We start from the raw sequence: 18,801 nt of genomic DNA on the forward strand, positions 1-18,801 counted from the left end.
CGGGCAATTGGGCACCTCAGATGAGGAAGGCTGGGACACCGCTTTGGTGTTGCAAACAGCTGGGGCAGGCAGAGCCTCTTCCATTAGCAGTGTGTTGCAGGGTGCAGAAGGAGAGAGAAAACAGGAGAGAAAGTGTCAAGAGAGATCTGGACTGATCTTGGTGTTCCCAAAATAATCTGTCACTTCCTTTACTCTCATACTGGCATAACACAGGCTGGCTGCCTTCCAGCTCAGGTGCTGAGCTTGGCCTTGGGGCTTGGATTGAGAGTGGAGGTGCTTTTGTTGCTGGTGAGGCTAACAACCCCACCATAACCTGGCCAGTACAAAAAGAACCTCAGCAAGCAGGGGGATACCAGAGTTGGAATGGCACTTTGTCGCTGGACGCTCTTCCCTCTTCTGTTCATAAGGCACCTGCCACTCATAAACAAGAATCAGGCCCCTGGTGACTATGTCCTCAGTATTGGAAACATTAGCAGAAAATGATAAATTTCCCTGTTCCTGTCCTAGTCTGTGGTTCTTTCCCCACGGGATCTTTCCCTAGGGGAGATGATCCATTGTTCCACACTAAGCCATGTCCCAGTTTGTCCCTTCATGCACACTGTGCCTCCCAGGACTAGATGAGTTTCTGTTCTGCATCTTCCAGCACCTGCCAGCATCCACACTCAACTCCACTTCCCACGCCTGTCCATACCTACACACAGTAAATGTGGTGATCTTATCTGTGGCTTGTTCAGCTGTCATGTCCCCAGTATCAATGGCTTTTTATCCCCTCTCACCTCCAGATTGCTAACTGATCCAGCAAGGACGCTGCCCCCTGCCTCTTCCTTGCCTCTGCTATGGACACTTCTGCTTTCAGCCTCCCCACACCGGCAGTGTCAGAGGAGGGGAATGCCTCTGGCAGCTGGGCAGGCTTCACCACACTCAACAGCTCCACCACCACGAGCCCAGGTGTGGTTGTCAGTGGTGTTCTCATTCCCCTGGTCTACCTCATTGTCTGTGTGGTGGGGCTCATTGGGAATTCTCTGGTCATTTACGTGGTCCTACGGCACTCTGTGAGCGAGTCGGTGACCAACGTCTACATCTTGAATCTGGCCCTAGCTGATGAGCTCTTCATGCTGGGCCTGCCGTTCCTGGCCGCACAAAATGCCCTGTCCTACTGGCCATTTGGGTCTTTCATGTGCCGCCTAGTGATGGCAGTGGATGCCATCAACCAGTTCACCAGCATCTTCTGCCTGACAGTGATGAGTGTTGATCGCTACTTGGCCGTGGTCCACCCAGGGAAGTCCTCCAAATGGCGGACAGCACGGGTGGCCAAGGCTGTGAGCGCAACTGTGTGGGTGCTGTCTTCCGTGGTGGTGCTGCCCGTGGTGGTCTTCTCAGATGTCCCCTTAGGGATGAGCACATGCCACATTCAGTGGCCAGAGCCTGCTTCAGTGTGGAGAGCTGGCTTCATCGTCTACACTGCCACCCTGGGATTCTTTGGACCACTGCTGGTGATCTGTCTCTGCTACCTTCTTATCGTTGTGAAGGTCCGTTCTTCTGGCAGACGAGTGAGGGCTCTGTCCTCCAAGCACAAGCTTTCAGAGCGCAGGGTGACCCGCATGGTGGTGGCTGTTGTGGCTGTCTTCATCCTTTGCTGGCTCCCCTTCTATGTCCTCAACATAATCAATGTAGTCTGCCCACTGCCAGAGGAGCCATCCCTCTTTGGTGTCTACTTCCTCGTGGTGGTGCTGCCATACGCCAACAGCTGTGCCAATCCCATCATCTATGGCTTCCTCTCCTACCGCTTCAAGCAGGGCTTCCGGAGAGCCATCCTCAGGCCGTCTCGCCGAGTCCAGAGCCAGGAAGTGCCAGCATGTCCCCCAGAGAAGACTGATGATGAAGGGGAAGACGGTGAGATCAGCAAGATCACCCAGAATGGTAATGACAGGCAGGAACACCCTCTAGGCAGTGGGGAAGGAGAAAGCAATGAGCAAAAACCACTCCCCGAGGAGCCTGTGGGATGTGAAAAGAGCAACAAGTTGCATGTCAGTTATTTATGATGAAAGGGATGGTGCAGGGGAAAGAGATACTGGGACATGGGATCCCCTTCACCCTCTGCACTTTTCCATCTCAAAGGCAATGGGAGAGGTTGATACAAGGAAATATTTAAGGCCAAGATTCTGCTTAAAGATGAAGAGGGCTCCATGAGCTTCTGGAAGAAACAAGGCATTGTTACTGGCTTTGCAAGGGATGCTGGAGGTTTGTGTGGTAACAGGTAAAGGAAGGACTGGATCCAGGCAAGCTCAAAGAGGTGATGGGCACTGACAGCATGGAGAGAGAAAGGCCAGCCCTAGACTGTATGATGTATCCTTAGATCACCCAGCTGTGAAAAGCATCAGCTGCTATCTGACTGTGGCACCTCGAGGAAGTCCTCAAAATGGCATATATGACATGACCAAAGCTTTGTTACATATCACATGTCTGGGGCTTTGGTTATCTTCCTTACAAACTGAAGAAGTGGTTTAACCTAAAGGAAGAACAGGAAGACAAATGTCTGCAGCTAAGACATACCAGCTGCTGACCTTTCTCTAGCTCTTCAGTAAGTCCTGGGGACAGCTTTCCTACCCATACTGGTCCTGTCTGGAGCCCACACTGACTGCTCAAGGCCTCCTCTTTCTTTCCAGGGCTCTCATGGACTTTGGGCAGGTTGATGAGACTTACCTGGAGGAACAAACAGGACAGTTCTTTCCTGAATCTCACATTCTTTGGGGTTTTTCTGGTGCCTCTGCACCGTGGTGGAAGATGTAACAAGGGTAGAGAAGAAGACAATGAGACATGGGTTTACAAGCTGAAATGCCCTTCCCCTTTGCATCTCTTTAAGCCTTACTGTAAATAAACAAAAAGCCTTTGGACTTAATAGGTCAAGTGGGCAGAATCATTCTGTGTCTTTAGGGGAGGGAGGGGTGGTATAGATTTGGCTCTCCTGACAATACACCATGTCTTTGAGATGAATTTGTCTTTGTATGGAGTAAAGTGTGGCTGGAACAGGAGATCAGGGCATATATCAGTACAGGATGGGGGCAGGGAGCAGAGCGAGACCATGGCCTCTCCAGTGTGTGAAGTGATCTGTCGTACGGGAAATGGTATTTGGCTCAGGATGGAGAAGATGTGGTGCATCTGCAGGTGTACAAAGGTAGCTGTATGCCAAAGTTTGATTGCTGGACTGTACCTGTGTGAGAGTGGCCAAGCAGGGTCAGAGATTGAGGAGGCAGTGCTGGTGGGAGACGTGCGTGGGTCAGGCAGTGGTGGTGCGTGGCCATGGGGTGTGTATAAATGTGTGCAAAGGTAGATAAGGGGTATATGTGTGTGTATGTGTAAGCAAATGCAGATGAGGAAGTGTGCTTGTGTAGCTGAGGGATGTGTAATTGTAGATACCCTTGTGCAGGCATCCAGGCACGTGCAGGTCAATGCCTGGGTGAGCGTGAGAGCGCGTGTGTTGCTGCGAGTGGTGGACAAGTGTTTCCTTCTGTGCATCGGCTGTCGGAGGGAAGTTGTGGGTGGGACTGAGCGTGTGGGCTAAAGGAGCAGCAGTGTACAAGGATGGGTGGGATGAAGGTCTCTCCCTCCACTTTGGCTTCACTCTATTTTGACAGATGGGAAGGAGGGGTGCACCAGGAGGAGACATGACTCTCGGAGGTCAGGAGATGTTGGAGCAAGGCAGTCTGTGGAGGCTCAGTGGCAAGAGGTGACAGAAGGGTGTCTCTTAGGTGACTTGAGAGAAGGCCTAAGGTGGGAAGGGATGGTATGAGGCCAGGTGTGTTTGGACAGAAGACAAAAGCCCTGGACTGGGAAGCAGAACAAGCTACAGCGGCTGAGGATGATGGGAACAGAATTACTTGGTGAGGAAGCAAGAGACAAGGTCATCCAAAGGTGATGTGAGAGGAAGTGAAGACCTGGTAGGCACCAGGAAAACTGGAGTGCAGAACACGTGAGTTCAGGAAAAGACCAAAGCAGAACATCAGGTAAGGAGACATTTCCTAGCCAGGCCAGAGAGCAGAGGAAGTGTGGGAAGGAGCTGCAAACATGACTGAGCAAAAGACGTGTGTCTCAGCCACTGGTACAGCTGTCACCTCCCTAACAGAGGTGACAATTGTCTCTCCATCTTCTTGTTTTGTCTTTGAGTCTGGGATTCTGGTGCCAAGCCATCCATGTCTGTAGACTCAGCCTCAGGATCTGAGCCACCAGCAACATCACACAGCTATTGCTTTGCTCCTCTTACACAGTGTGCTTGCTCCCCTCCTCACCCTGAGTGTGGGCAGTAAGACACCCAGGATTGCTGGCTCAACTCATGGGGAAAAGAAAGTGCTTATTAGCCAGTTTCTATCCTCTGCCACCTCTTCACATCTCCTCCTCCTTCCATCCATGCACCAGCTGCCCACACCATGGGTTCCAATGAGAAAAGCAGCTAAACTATTCATAGGTGTGGGATACACAGTCTGTTGGACTAAAAAAGCATTTTTTTTTTTTTCCCTCTTGGGGAGCTCCCACAGCATCCACTGGACAGAGCACAGCCAAGAAACCATAGCAGAATGAAGATTAGGTGCCAAAGCTCCTGCACCCTTATGGGGCAACAAACAGTAGGAAGACTGAAAGGCCTGGCTACCAAGTGGTCAAGTAGATGGACAACACAGCACTTTAAATGGGGGTCTGCACTGCTCCTCTTGTAGTGAGAAGCAGGGTGAAGTGAATGCTGAGCACTGCTGGCACAGCAATCACTGTAAGACAGAGGAGAAATTCTACTAGCTGGGGAGCATGTAGCTCTGTTTGTGGCTGATGTCCAGGCACTGAAGAAGATACGTGACAGTGAATGAAGACCTTGCAGGAGGACACTCAGATGGGTGGGTGGGAGGAGGGCAGATATATAGGAAGGGTTTCCTTCTCCACAGAGTGGCTGGCCAGGTGCTGTGGGGAAATGGGGGAGTTCCCTGGCTGCCAACATGTTTAATAGAGATGCTCTCCACCACAGAATTGAGCTGAGACTTCATTTCGCACGCCTTTGCAGCTCCATCTGCTGCAAGCCACCACCCAAGAAACTCCACTGACTGGTTGGCTTCTTAAAATACCTACATCCCCGAAAAGCCCAAGCACTGCAACGCCAGCACTGAGTAATTGCACCAAGGAGACACTGTTTGGATACACGCAGTCAGAGAGACCACTAGCAAGGCAGCTCTGCAGGGCAGCCTGCTGGGGAAAATAAAATGTTTTCCAGGGAGACCTGAAGAAAATTGGAGGTCTTTAGCTTAAACTGGAGTTGAAAAGAATTGAGTCTCAAGAATCATACTCTTTTCTCTTGTGTTTTCTTCTCTACGCCGCATCCTATTTTTCAGTGACAAATTGGAGAAAAAAATGGAGGTGAACTGAATATAAGACTGGGGGAAGGAAAATAAAAGGTTTGGGGTGGTTTGGGGTTTTTTTCGAATTTGAAATTCATGAGAAAATAAGTGCTACAGAATTCTGCAAGGTGTCACCTTTGATTAAAAGACTGTTTTTCATAGGAACAGAGGCGTGGAATGACAGACAATAGCTCACTGCTTCCTGACCTCTGCCGCTGCCCTCAGCTCTGCCTCCCTCCTGGTGAATCCCCAGCTTTCTCTGTCATAATAGCACTAATCTGACTGCCCTTGTGATCCCCCTCCTAACAACGGTGTGGTTAACTCCGAGCAACCCAGAAGCTACCAGGGTTGCTCAGTGCCTCAGTAAAATTCTGTCCATGTTCAGGGGGATATGTTCCAGTCAGATGTGGAAACAGATTTTTCCATTCTGGCTGCAGAGACACAGAGATAAGGGCTCCACCAAGCCCTGCGCTGCACAAAAGGTTTTATTCTCGTCACGTAGAGATCAGAGCTGCAAGACTAGAAAAGGCCGCAATGATTTCAGCAGCGTTGTGCAATGCCTCTTCCCAGCAAACGTTTGATCACAGGCAGGGTGTTGGAGGCACGGAGAGCCCATTCTGCCAGTTGTCAGAGTGTGCAAGAGTAGGTACAGAGAGGTACATATATGTGGTGCGGATACATGCATACAAAGGAGGATTTATGTGGCTGCGTGTGTGTATGTGTGGGTACAAGTGACTGCGTAAATGTGTATAAATATATATATACATCTCCATGTCTGTGGGTGCTTTGATTCAGGTATATATACACGTGCCTTAGACCATCTGTGGCCACCCACACAGATGCACATGTAACCAGACGTGCACGTACCTCCTGGCCTAAGCATGAGCTCAAGAACACCACCCATACACCTTCATACACACAGCCCAGGCACAGGCTAAAACCGGGAGGTGACAGCTGGACCTTGCAAATGACCCATCCCACATATGCACACCCAAGCACATTTCTGCCCGCCCGATGGTGGCCCTGGGGCAGCTTCAGTCTGACCCTTCTGCTCTGCGGTGTATCTTCAGGAGAGAAGCTGGAAGGGCAGGGGGTCGTGGTCAGGGAGGGGTTCCAGCAATGGAGCTGCGTTTCCAGGCTGTTACTAACACAACCCACACTTAATGATATTTGAAGCTGTTGTTAGGGAGCCGCCGTGTTTGTCATCAGCTGGGAAACACAGCAGCTCAGCCTGGGCAACAGCAAAACTGTCCGGGCCATGTTCTGCTTCAGCTACTGTACAGGTCCATGGAACAGGGAGTGAGGGGGGCGGGCAGAAGGCAGTTAATGGGTTGTTGAGATAGGGTATCCAGTAGATAAGAGACAGGGAGATACACGAAAGGGAGACACCCTTGAAAAGAAGATGTCCCTGGCTTTCCTGAGGATTCAGCAAGGAATTGAAATGCTTTATCTGCTCGAATAGGTGGAAAATATGCAAATATTTGCTCATAAAAAAAATTGGTGTTCTTTGCCTTCCCAAGCATAAAATATGCAAACGCCGTGCAGAGCAGAGCCCGCTCCGAGCTCCCACCGCGTCATGCACACGCACACACCCCCCACGTCAATGCAGCCGGCTGAAGACATGTGCCTGAGCTGCAGCATGTCCTTCTACACATGACAAACAGCACCCGGTGGGAAGGAAACACATATACATATGTATATATATGTATGTGTGTATGCCTTGGCTCACGGACTGTGCCCCAACGCTGTTTCCTTCAGTGCTCTGTACTCGGGGCAGCTGTTAAACTGCGGGCGGGGGGCTGCAGAGAGGACGAAGGGAGGTGAGCGCACCCCGGTCTCTACCTGCCCTTGGCCACAGATGTCGGCAGGGCGAGGGTGCGGCCTGCCGGCTGCAGGCGGGCCGCGGGCAACCGGGCCGGGGAGGCGGCGGCGCGGGGCGCTGCGCGGCGCGTCCTGCAGGGGGGGGTCGGCAGCCGCCGTGCGGGCTGGGAGGCGGCAGGGAGGCGGGGCGGGGGAGCGAGCACGGAGAGGGAGCGGGCAGGCGGAGAGGGAGAGTGGGCAGGGACGGAGAGCGGGCAGGGACGGAGAGCGGGCGGCCCAGCCGCGCCCGCTTGCCACTCGCCCGCCCTTCCCTCGCCTGAGATACCCTCTCGGGTTTGAAGCAGGGCTGTGCCCTGCGGCGATGCCTCACGAATGGCTGGTCCCAGCACCCCTGGAGCACCTCGCCCTGTGCTGACCACAGGAACAAGGGATACTGTTGGGGGTTGGACCCGATGACCTCTTGAGGTCCCTCGCAACCCCTGCGATTCTGTGACTTCCACCGGGACCTCCCCTCTGACACCACTATTTTCTCTGAAGTCCCATGTGTTCACCAGGCTGGGCGTGGGCCTGCAGCTCCCTGCAGAGCCCTCTGTTAGCCCCTCAGAGGGGTGTAGCTGCTGCAAGGACTCGCACCCTTCCAGGGGAGATCTGTTGCTGTGAGAAGCATCAAAATTTACCACGATGGTATCAAACAGCATCTGTGCCCTATGTCCTAAAGACAAAGTAGTGAACATGCTCATGCTGGATCAAATGGCCAGAAAACGGGGCAGAACTCTTGTGCTGCTGTTGAGTGGCTTTAGGAACAGACTCTGGACAGTGCTACCAACCAATGGTGAAACCTCTCTGTTTCAAACTGCCCTGCTGTCAGGGTGGTTCCCTTAGAGGGAAGTACCTGTCACAAAGCCAAAAGTTTCTGTGAGCTCTTAAACATGAGCTTCCCCCTGCCCATGCTCCCCCCCCCTCCCCCCCAACCCTTTGTTTCACAAAGTGTTTGTTTCTTTGATGAGAAAGCTCATGGGTCCTCTGAAGAAAAAATTACTGCCCTAACCACTGTCCATCGTTCTCAGCACTACTTGTGAGAGTTGAGATGCCCCTGGTACTGATCTACCGTTCATAGCTGCTCAGGGCAGGGCTAGGAGAGGACAGCACAGGGGTAAGAACTCCTGGGTCCATGTAGGAGTGGATGGGAGGAGGAGGCATGCAGATGCATTCAGATGCAGAGAAGTAGAAGGCAGCAGGCTTGGCTGAAGGTTATTTTTAAGAACTGGTTCAAAGAGGCTGCAATGTTACCTGGTATCTCCAGGCCAGCCAAGCTGTTGGGCCTGGATGTTCACAAGGAAGAAAAGTCTTGCTGGTTGCAGTAGGGTTAGTGTTTGTGGTCACATGCCAGAATTTGGGGTAGATACTGGCACACTTTCGTGTCTCAATGGACCCACAGGCAGGGTCAGAAGGTGGGGTTAAGAAATGGGACACTCAAGCTGGAAAAGCTACCTGTGGGGAGAGAGACATCGCGGCCAATATGCCTTAGCTGCAATGCATTCCCAGCTGATGCAGCCTGTCAGCCGGTCTCTGATACACCATTCAGCTGCATCTGGCAGACATGCGGTGTCTTGGACTAGCTGTGGGGGCAGTGGGAAGTGGGAGACAAGCTCACACTTTCAGGCTTAGTGCTGGAGACTTGCCAGGTCTAGCGTGAGCTTTGCTCTAGCAACTAGTACAGGTGAACGGCTCTTCCAGCTGCTCCTCAGCCACGTGGCGTTTCAGCAACGCACAGCAAAAAAAGAAAAAAGCAGCAGCTTTTCCAGGCCTTGATCTCTGTGTGAGACAGTCCAGGCTGCCAAGCAGCAGAATTCCCTGCTGGCAGAAGTGCCCTTAGACTCGGCGTCAGCCTGAGTGAAGCCAGGAAACGTGTTGTTCCTGGTTGGTCCAGGCCCCACATGGGCAGAAGTTATGAGAGAAACGCAGCCACGCAGCTGACGTCCAACAGGCCTGCCCATCCCCAGAGACGTAGAACATACTCTAAGCCAGTAATTTCACGCCGTGTTGGTGCTCTTGGGTAACAAGGGCTGGTTGTTACACAAGCCTTGTGCACAGCCGTGGAGTCCACAGGCTGGAAAAGATTTGTCTTATCATAGCATCATAGAATAGCTTGGGTTGGAAGGGGCCTTTAAAGGTCATCTGGTCTTCCCAACCCCCTCTGCAGCCTGGCCAGAGATGACCAGCGAACCCGATACATCAGAGGGCCAGCTGCTGCTACAGAGTAACTTGAGTGCACCCCAAAGTAGTGACCCATAAAAACACAGTGCCACCTTTCCTTTGCCTCAGGTGTCCCCCTCCCTGCTCGGAAGCACTATGAAAGGGCAAGGCAAAGGTGGTCAAAACTGACCACCCAGCAGTGGTCAGTCAGTGACAGAGAGGAGGTGAGTGCAGAGCAGTGCTGCCCACTGCTCCCCAGCTCTTGAAACGTGTGAGCTCTTTTTCCAAGGGTAGCAGCGGCAGTAGCAAACAGCCCAAACTTCGCTTCCAGAAGGAATCAGCTGTTGAGCTAAGCAAATCGTGATGCTGTGTGGGGTGGGCGGAAGGAGGGAGGGAGAGCCAAGCCCGACACGGGCCAGAGTTAAGGGGGGAGGCACTCACAAAGGCCTCGGAGGCAGGATGGAAAAGACAGTAATTACATAAGAGCACTTGGCGAGCATCTGGCTGGAGTCAGCTGGGCCCCGCCGGCTCTCCCTCCCCGTGCTGCTAACCAGGAGCAGCTGAGGATACGGATAACTCAACGCGGGACCCCTCCACAGGGGAGCGGAGGTAAGAGGTCCTCTGATTCCCCTCTGGGCTTCCGATGCTCTTGGAGAGTGGGGACAGAGGGGTGGGGAAAGGGAAAGCTGCGGCAGTGGAGAAGAAGCAGCCGCCAGGAAGGGGAAGAGAAGGGGTGAAGTGAATGGGCTGTTTCTATGCCTCTGGGTGCGGAAGATACATTTGCTCTGGAGGTTTTGGTGAGGGAGGAGCCGTGAAGGGTGAGTGTGTGGGTGTTTGTGGGTGGGTGCAAATGTCTCTGTATGTGTAGCAGGGCAGGGAATCTAAATGCTCACCAGGGGAGCAGACCTGTATGTGGGGGCTGGAAAGGAGGGAAAACATCAAAGTCGTCTCCTTCCCTCCGTACCTGTGGTAGAGAGGGTTACAAGGATGGAGGCAGTCACTGGGGGAGAGCCACATGCATCGTGGAGGGTTGTAGGAGATGGGAGGAAATGTAGAAGGAAGATGAAGCAGCTGCTTTTGAGCAGGGATTGTTGCAGTCCAATCTGGCCAGAGCTTCCCTGGGCTACCTCCAAGGCAGAGTGCGCGATGAGGGAGAGGGAAGATTGTTGAGCACACACAGGTGCTTTCAGGCTTGGGTTACACTTAAAAGCGTGGCTGGCACGGTGTTATTGGATAGCATTCTCAAAACTCATCTCTTTGAGTTCAGCCATACAAAGCCAAAACCTCCAGCAAATGTGGCTGCTCTGGCAAAATGTGGCTGGTACAGCCAGTTCCCTTCAGGGAGCTGGGCAATAATAGCCTGGCAGAAGTGTCTATACTGGCATAGAGCACTGCCCAGCTGGGCAACGCCACCAGTGCAGGTCTTTGTCTGCTGGCCCCTGTTCAGCTCAGATGAGACATTAAATACAAAGTCCTGCTCACTGCCCGCTGCAAGTTGTTCCTGCAGTCAGGTGAGACAAAGGCAAAGGCTGCAGCTGATCAGGTCTTCCACAAAGAGCTTTTGCTTGGTTGGGAGCAATGTGAGAGTACAGATGGAAAGGTGGGATGGAAATGAAGGCAATGGCCTTCCCTGCTGCTTGTTCCCCTTGGAAAGGTAGAAGAGGCCCGACATAAGGCAAGGAAGCTGCAAAAGGGGGTGATTTGATGCTTGGAAATAAGCCAGGCAGGAAAACCTGAGAGAGTGAGCCAGTGCAATACCTTTGATGGGACAAAGAGGAACTTTGCCTTCAGTGTCAGTCTCATTTTTCTTGTATCCCAGAAAATTTATTTGCTTTCAACAGTAGTACTGTCAGCTGCCGAAATCCCCACCAGCAGCAGGCCAGAGCATACACAACTGATCACAAAGGCACACTTCTGTCATCTGTCATGGCTCCATTAGCGAGAAGTGTTGCCCTAACCTTTCCTTCTCTCATTTTCCAGAAGGGGAAACTGAGGCACGGGCAGATATGGGAGACTTGCAGTGGGTCTCATTGCGTGTCAGTGCTGGAGCCCATCTAGGAACTCACGAGCACAACAGCAAATTTATTGGCCCTCTTTCCGCCCTGTCTGGGAGGCATGTTCACTCCCTGTTTATTGAGCTCTGGGCTGACAGGCAGCCTGAGAATATCTCCAGGCCTTCCAGCCTCCCTTCCCCCCAGCTTATAGCACATATTTTCCCAGAGTTTTTTGCTTGCTTCTCCAGTGGTGCTGGGGTCCTGCCAAACGCCAGCCACGCTTTGGGAAGTGGGGCCTCCCATTCCCAAACCAAACAAATGGGAGAAGGAAAATAACACAAAAAAATAGAGCAAGCAGACATAGACACGCACAAAACCCTTTCCCCCTCAGAAACCTTAGAGCCTTCTCCAGCTTCTCTCGGAAACTGCAGGAAGCATAGTGCTGACTTGGCGCTTCTGGCCCCTGCAGAAGAGAGCTGTTGCCCATCTATCTGTGTGCCTCCCAAAGATCCATTTTTCCTGCAGGGTAGGAACCCACAAAATCCTCTTCCCAACCAATTCTGCAGTGTAAGAAAAGTCTCCCATCTCCTGTTCTCCACCCCTCACACCCCACCACAACACCATCCCCTCACCCCCCCAAAATAAAACCCCAAAAGCACCCTTCATTCCCAAGTTCTGGTGCAGTCACATAGTGCTCACCCCAACAGCACAAGCACATCAGCTTGGCCCCAGGCTGGGGGCAAAGATCATGGCCAGGGTTTGCTTCAGATCCTCAGTGTTGCTGGCAGGCAGCTCCCTGCAGCAGGGCTGTGCTTCAGGCCAGGCACACCCCCACATTGGGACTGCTCAGCCTGGGGCCTGACCCGGGGATGACACAGACCAGAGTGCAAGGCTTGGGGAGCTGCCCAGGGAGAGGGGATGACCAGAGGGGAAAAATGGATGCCTCTCCAGCTGGCAGATGAGCCTGCTAGAAATACCATGCCTGGGGCAAGAGTCCGCAGTGATGTGCAGAAGAAACAACACAGGAGAGAAAGCAAAATAAATTGAGGACTGTGAGTGGGACAGGCACATGTGGGGGGAGAGCATGGCCAGCAGAGTGAACGGGCCCATGCATGGGATGAGGGACCGAGGCAGGGGAGAGAGAGCAGGGTCCTGCATCACCCAACCTGAAGGCAGGTCTGTCTCTTGCATGGATGTACCACAGCTTGCCCACCCTGAGATGCTCCGGGTCGGACACTGCCCTGTTGCCTGCCCACCCCTTGCACAGGGTGCAGTCAGTGCCCCCTGCACTTTGCTGGCCAGGGCCAGGCTGTTTGGAAGTGAAAAGACAGAGGAAAAAAAGCCAAACCAACATGCAAAAGGCAAAGGAACTACCTAGGAAAGAGTTAAAAGGCACGGATGAAACCCAAGCCGGTTTGCAATAGAGAGCGCCCAAAGCCAGGGAGGGAGAGGAGAGGGGAGGGGAGGGAGCAGGTCCAAGCCCAGCTTGCACACCCAGCCAGCACTCCGCAGTGCCTGTGCCAAGAGCCAGCTTCCTTAAAGCCATGGGCTGCGGGGCCGGCTTTGCAAACGGAGGGGAGCCTTGGAGCAGGGGCTGGGAAGCACAGAGGGGACCCCCTCAGCCTCCAGGGTGAGCTGCCACGCTGCGCTGGGGTGCAGGCAGAAGGATGGGGGGACAGAGGCTGGGAGAGGGGCTTTCTCAGCTTGCTTGCGTGTCTGTCTTTTGTAAGTGTACTTCTCCGCAGGCTGCCTGCTCCAAGCTTTGCTTCCTTCACCCTCTGCAGTGGAGCAGCTCCCCTCTAGTCTTCTCAAAAAGGCCTGGCACTGCCTGCTGCTCCCGGAGAAGCCGGCCATCCCTTTGAGAAAGTGCTGGGCTTTGGCTGAGAAGACAACTGAGCATTGTTAGGAAGGGGCTGAGGCACAGAGAGGGATGGGATTTGGTGGAGTGAAGGAGGGGGCTGAGGTTAAGTTCCCAGCCCACAGGCAAAGGGGCTTCTCAGAGAGTCCATCAGGGACAGGGTGATTGTTGGGTTAGACCTGTGTAATGAGTTGATACCTGGTGACTGGAGGGCTGGAGAAGATTTTTACAGCCCTCCCCACAGATTCTGCAGCCTACCAGAGCATGCTTTTGCTAAAGGGGGTGTGTGGTTTGCCTCAATTCAAGGCTGGGGACTGAATCTAATAGTGCCTCCGGTGGTTTGCCTAGTGGGGGTCAAGTCTTCTTTCAGGGTTAGCACTTAGTCTTCATTGGTCTGGGCAGAAGGGTGTGGGGCATCCTTTTGGGCCATGTGTCTTTTATTCAGATTGCAGCCTTGAACCTCCTGGGATTTCAAGCATGTAAACTCCCAGCACAGGACAATGTCATTTTGCTCCACCCCTGGCTCTAGCCACAGAAAGATGTTTTGTGGTGATCTCTGCTCCAGCCCCCGTGTCCTGCCCTTTTTATACCTCACTCTGGCACTTCCTTGTATCTTCCCAGGTCAGCATGGACATAATTCACCTGCGTGTACCCCTGGCCTTCCTTCTTCTCCCTCTTGTTGTGTTTGGAGCACCCGCTGATGAACCCAACCTCACAGAACCACCCCCTGGTGCTTGCAAGCGTTGTTGTGACCCACTGGATTCTTCCACAGATGTCCCACCACAGCCCCCCAGCCACCACCACTTGCCCTACCTAATGCCGGAGGTCCGTCCCTACATCAACATCACCATACTGAAGGGTAAGAGCCCATCTTGGACCTGGGATGCCAAGGCCTGCTCAGGGACTGGTGGCACTGTGGTGGAAGTGACAGCTGGGTTACTGGCGTGCTGGTTGTGCTAACAGACTGCCAGATGCCATCCTGAAGGGCATGTGCCCACTCAAACTGTGCCCAGGGTTTAGATGTGTTGTGCTGTGAGTAGCCTGGGGGGAGGGAAGAAAGTGGCTCTCTGTGGTGTGATGTGTGTGTATTGCAGGATGCTGCCTGCTACCAGCTCTTCCTCCCTGCTAGCCCAGGGGTGGCAGAGGCAGCCTCTTGTCAGGCTAGGAGGACACATTCCTTGCCTCAGACTTCCAGAGTCCTGTAGCCCCTGAGGGAAGGAGCAGTCTCTATCCTGCTGCAAAATAAGTTTGGAGGGTAGGTGCTGACACCTAGGAAGGCTGTGGGGAAACATTTTCCAGCTCCATGGGTCACATGCATTCTGGAGTGGGAGGGGGGCAACGGGAGCAGAAGCTATTTGCAAGAGCCTCCAGGCAATGATCCCCAGCTCCTTCCACACTGCTGTGGATGGTTTGTTTGTCTGGAAAAGGCTCCCTGTTTTAGATCAGCTCCTCCCTTCAGGGTTCCCCTTTTAGCCTTTACTGCAGGCAAAAAGCCTGTTCCCAGCTGGATCCTGCTCCACTTGCTTATTGTTGCTCTGTGGTTCCTCTGGGCTAGCTGGGCAGATGCTCCCCCTTCCCTGCCCAGCCTGGAAATAGCTGCAGTCCATCAAAGCTCAGAAGCACGTCCAGAACAGATAGAGGCCTAGAGTAGAGCATGGTGTTCAGGGGGACCTGCAATACCATGTAGCGGATGGAGAGGGGGAAAAGAACAAGGCATAAATTTGGGATGCTGTCACCTGTGCTGGAGGCTGCTCTGACACCTATCTCTTTTCCCTGTGCCTGACCAAGTGTGTGACAGGCAGTGCACAAAGCCCAGGGTAGAAGTGCAGTATTAATTATGCAGCATGCCCAAAGGATGTGGTATTGTCAAAGCCCTCTAACATGCACTGCACCATCCACCAAGTCCAGCTTGGATCTTTTCCCTCTCACCCACCTTGTCCTTCTCTAGTCATATTCTTCCACAGGGATTAGCCCTTCCTCCCCTTCTCCAGCCTACAGCAAGAATTGTGTGCATACTATGTGGATAACTGGGTCATAGGAGAGGTGTCTAGGAGGGATGGGGCTGTGGTGGAGATAATGGAGTGTGGAAGAGGAAGAAGAGGTCAATAGCCCCAGTAGTACTTTGCACTGCTGGGCTCCCTCTCAGGCTAGTCTCCTAGGTACAGGTCCTAGTGTCTCCAGAAAGGTCCTATCATGTGGTGAGCAGGAGGTTCGTAAGAGAAGAGACCCCAGTCACGTTGAGAGCTCAGCTAGCTGCTTTCCCATGAAATATAATTATATTGTGATCCTCAGGAGGGTTCCTTCTTCTGGCATTGTCCAATCCTTGAGCAATCCTCTGCCACCTCATTAGGCTTTCTCACAGCCACCTCCACCTCACCTGCCAGTATCACACAGGAGTTGTGTCCTCTGCTTCCTCTTGTAGGGGAGAAAGGAGACCGAGGAGACCCTGGGATGCCAGGGAAATGGGGCAAAGAAGGACCACGAGGTGAGCGGGGTGCCCAGGGCCAGAAAGGCAGTAAAGGACAGATGGGCGCAGCAGGAGACCCCTGCAAGCATCAGTACGCTGCATTCTCCGTTGGTCGCAAGAAAGCGCTGCACAGCAGCGAGGGCTTCCAGGTCTTGATCTTTGACACCGTTTTCGTCAACCTCTACAGCCACTTTGACATGTTCAATGGCAAATTCTACTGCTCTGTGGGTGGACTTTACTATTTCAGCCTCAATGTCCACACCTGGAACTTCAAGGAGACCTACATGCACATCATGCACAATGAAGAAGAGGCAGTCATCTTGTATGCCCAGCCCAGCGACCGCAGCATCATGCAGAGCCAGAGCCTCATGCTGGAGCTTCAGGAAAATGATGAGATCTGGGTGAGGCTCTACAAGCGGGAGCGGGAGAATGCCATTTACAGTGATGATGTTGATGTGTACATCACCTTCAGTGGGTACCTGGTCAAGCCTAGCCTTGACTAACTGCCTCTTCTCCTCCCTGAGGCCTCTTTGGCCTTTTCCTTCATACTTTCTCTGTCCCTTTACTGCCCGCAACCACTGCAAATCACTTGGAAATGGGCCTGGCAAGTCTCAGGCACTGAGTGTGAAACTTGCCACACTGACTCCCACCTCATGCTCTCTTGTAGCCAGACCTGTATTTGTCCACCTACAGTGTGACAATACTATCTCTCTCCCCCTCACCTCATGACCCCAGTTTAGGTTATTGGCTTCCTCTAAATCTGCCAGCAAGTTGTGTCTGGCACTTAGGGTCCTAGAGCAGGAGGAAGGCTGGTCCTGGGAATGTATCCCTCCTTGGGGCTTCATACACAAAGGACCCCTGTAGAAAGGGCTAGAAAGTCCCCACTGCCCAGGTACATCCTGTCTCCTCTCTGTCCTCACTAGACATGCCAGTTTTGCAGCCTGAAACATGGCCTTAATGTGACCTCTCACACCTGTAGTCTGGAAAGCAGAGTGGGGTCTGATGGCCTTCTGTAACACAGGGAAGATATAGGAGAGGTGAGAGATGGTACTGTCTTTCCAAAAAGGGGACTGTTGACTTTCTGAAGGATGTCATTGGCTTTCCTTAGACACCATTCTGGAGCACAGAGTCCAGTTTGGCTGTAAAATATAGGCCTGCTGGGATTGTTCACCTCTGGGCCAGCTCTAGCTCTTTGAAGAGATGAAGAGCTAGACCCTCAGCCAGACCCTTCAGAGGCATCTGCTATTGACTCAGTAGAGCCCATCACTCTATTTCCACTAGAAATCATAAGTACAGAATGAGAGAAACAACCCTACCATACCTCCCTCACAAACCTCCCTTGGGTTGCTACCCAGTCTTGGTTCCCCAGCTGCGGGAAAGTAGTCCAGACAATGAACCCAGCTCTGCTCTTTCCTTTGGCAGTGGTGTGCCCATGTCCTTCCACCGGTATCACCAGTCATCCCTAACCCTTGCTGATGTGACAGACATCAGGCCCTGGCTTGCATGCCGTTACATTGTCCTCCCAAAGGTGGTTATCCCACATTGGTAGTGAGGGATGACTGCTTCAGGACCTGTGCTGGAGGCAGTAAGGGCAATTGGAGTTAAATTAGTTCCAAACCTGGGCAGGTTGGCACCTCTTTGCCTCTGTGATGGAAAGGTGAGGTGAGACAACACGACCTCACCCCAGGGTTAAAAGCTTTCTACTACAAGCTTCCTATGACTGAATGCTTCAGCATGCCACTTGGAGGGGAAAGTGGCACCTGAAGGACTTCTTTAACCAGATCTCTTGGGGCTAAGATGCACGTGTGACCAATGGAGATTACAGCCGGTGCCACCCATCACACATGGATGGATGGATGGAAAGTTGCCATAGGTGAGGCTCAGCTCAGGTGGACCCTGCCACATGCTCTGTGCCTTTTTCTGACAATCTCATCAAAGCAACTGAGAAAAGCATGTGGCTAAAAGCCTCATTCTTCTTGTCAGGTTGGAGATGTTGCAGTGGGAAAGGAATGCCAGCAGTAGGGTTTTATAGTATCATTTATACTGGTTTCACACTGCTCTCACTCACATCACTCTGTGGTTGCTACGGTTCTGGGAGGAGCAGGTGAAGCTGAGTTAGCACTTTGGAAAACCTACTTCCACATGTTGTAATGTTCCTGTAAACAGCAGCACCAAGAGTTGTCTCTTTTTTGAGTCTCAGGACAGGACAAGCAGGAGAAACTGTATTTCTCCTCTGCCCATCACTGATAATGAAGTGTTATGACTTATCTAGCTTCTGCAGTCTCATGATTAGCCATGGTCCCTGCCTATAGAACCTGGGACCACCAGAGCTCTCCCATAGGAGATATGTGTCATTATACAGGACTAGATCTGTACTCAGCCTGGTTGGCAGAGGCACAGGGACCCAAGATAAACAGTAAAAATTAATAATAATTGAGAAAATTGCAGGACATTTTCTCTCTTGCCCTGATTACTTGCCCTCCCAGCTTTGCTAAGGAAGCTGTGCAGACTGGAATGAGTATCAGGCATTTTCTGCCCTGGACCCTCCCCACCACTGTCACTGCGTCAGTGGGTGAAAAAACAAGGTTTCACTGAGGCAAAGCTGGGTTTTATCCCAGGGAAATGGGATGATGGGATCATCGGAACTAAAGGAGACTGTGAGTTTCTTCCCCTCCCTTAGCAGGTCTAGCACGTGGAATTGCCCACAGACAAGATTCCAGGCAGTAGAGAGCAAGCAGCATGCTGGAGGTGATGCTCAGGACCGAATCCCTTTCTCTCTTCCTCAACAGGCTGCAAACTCAGATATTGTCTATCTACAGTGTATAGCACCCCTGTGTCTCCATTAAGAGAAACAAACCTCTCTAGCACTGAATATCTCCAGAAATAAGCTTCCTTCTTCCTCCTTTCCTACTTGGTGTTTGAATGCCAGTGATAGATCTCATGTGTTACCTGTGAGCGGCCAGATGATGCCTGATGCACATGAGAGAGGAGGGCAGGGAGACCAAAGGGTATGTTTAACAGTCTTCTTGGTGCTAAACAAGATGACAATTGCTTGGTGCTAAATCATATTTCAGGAGTATTGGGTGCTTT

General features: G+C 52.4%; 2 protein-coding genes across 2 annotated transcripts; both read left to right on the plus strand.

Annotated features, from left to right (window-relative positions):
- Nucleotides 1–833: 833 nt before the first annotated feature.
- Nucleotides 834–2,042, plus strand: SSTR3 (somatostatin receptor 3; the record flags this gene model as incomplete). Its single annotated transcript, XM_084279355.1, has 1 exon — nucleotides 834–2,042. The coding sequence occupies exon 1, from the start codon at nucleotides 837–839 to the stop codon at nucleotides 2,040–2,042; it is 1,206 nt and encodes a 401-aa protein (XP_084135481.1). The 5' UTR covers nucleotides 834–836.
- Nucleotides 2,043–9,980: 7,938 nt separating this feature from the next.
- On the plus strand, nucleotides 9,981–16,289 carry C1QTNF6 (C1q and TNF related 6). The gene is made up of 3 exons (XM_084267654.1): nucleotides 9,981–10,001; nucleotides 13,866–14,103; nucleotides 15,667–16,289. The coding sequence occupies exons 2-3, from the start codon at nucleotides 13,872–13,874 to the stop codon at nucleotides 16,212–16,214; spliced, it is 780 nt and encodes a 259-aa protein (XP_084123780.1). The 5' UTR covers nucleotides 9,981–10,001; nucleotides 13,866–13,871; the 3' UTR covers nucleotides 16,215–16,289.
- Nucleotides 16,290–18,801: the final 2,512 nt, after the last annotated feature.

The sequence above is a fragment of the Gallinula chloropus genome, assembly GCF_964237585.1.
Source record: "Gallinula chloropus genome assembly, chromosome: 1".
In the NCBI taxonomy this organism is placed as follows: Eukaryota; Metazoa; Chordata; class Aves; order Gruiformes; family Rallidae; genus Gallinula; species Gallinula chloropus.

Excerpts from the sequence above, each read along its gene's own strand:
- C1QTNF6 (XM_084267654.1), top strand. The coding sequence starts at position 13,872 with ATGGACATAATTCACCTGCGTGTACCCCTGGCCTTCCTTCTTCTCCCT. Across the intron at positions 14,104-15,666 it reads CAACATCACCATACTGAAGG|GGGAGAAAGGAGACCGAGGA; the intron begins GTAAGAGCCCAT and ends TTCCTCTTGTAG.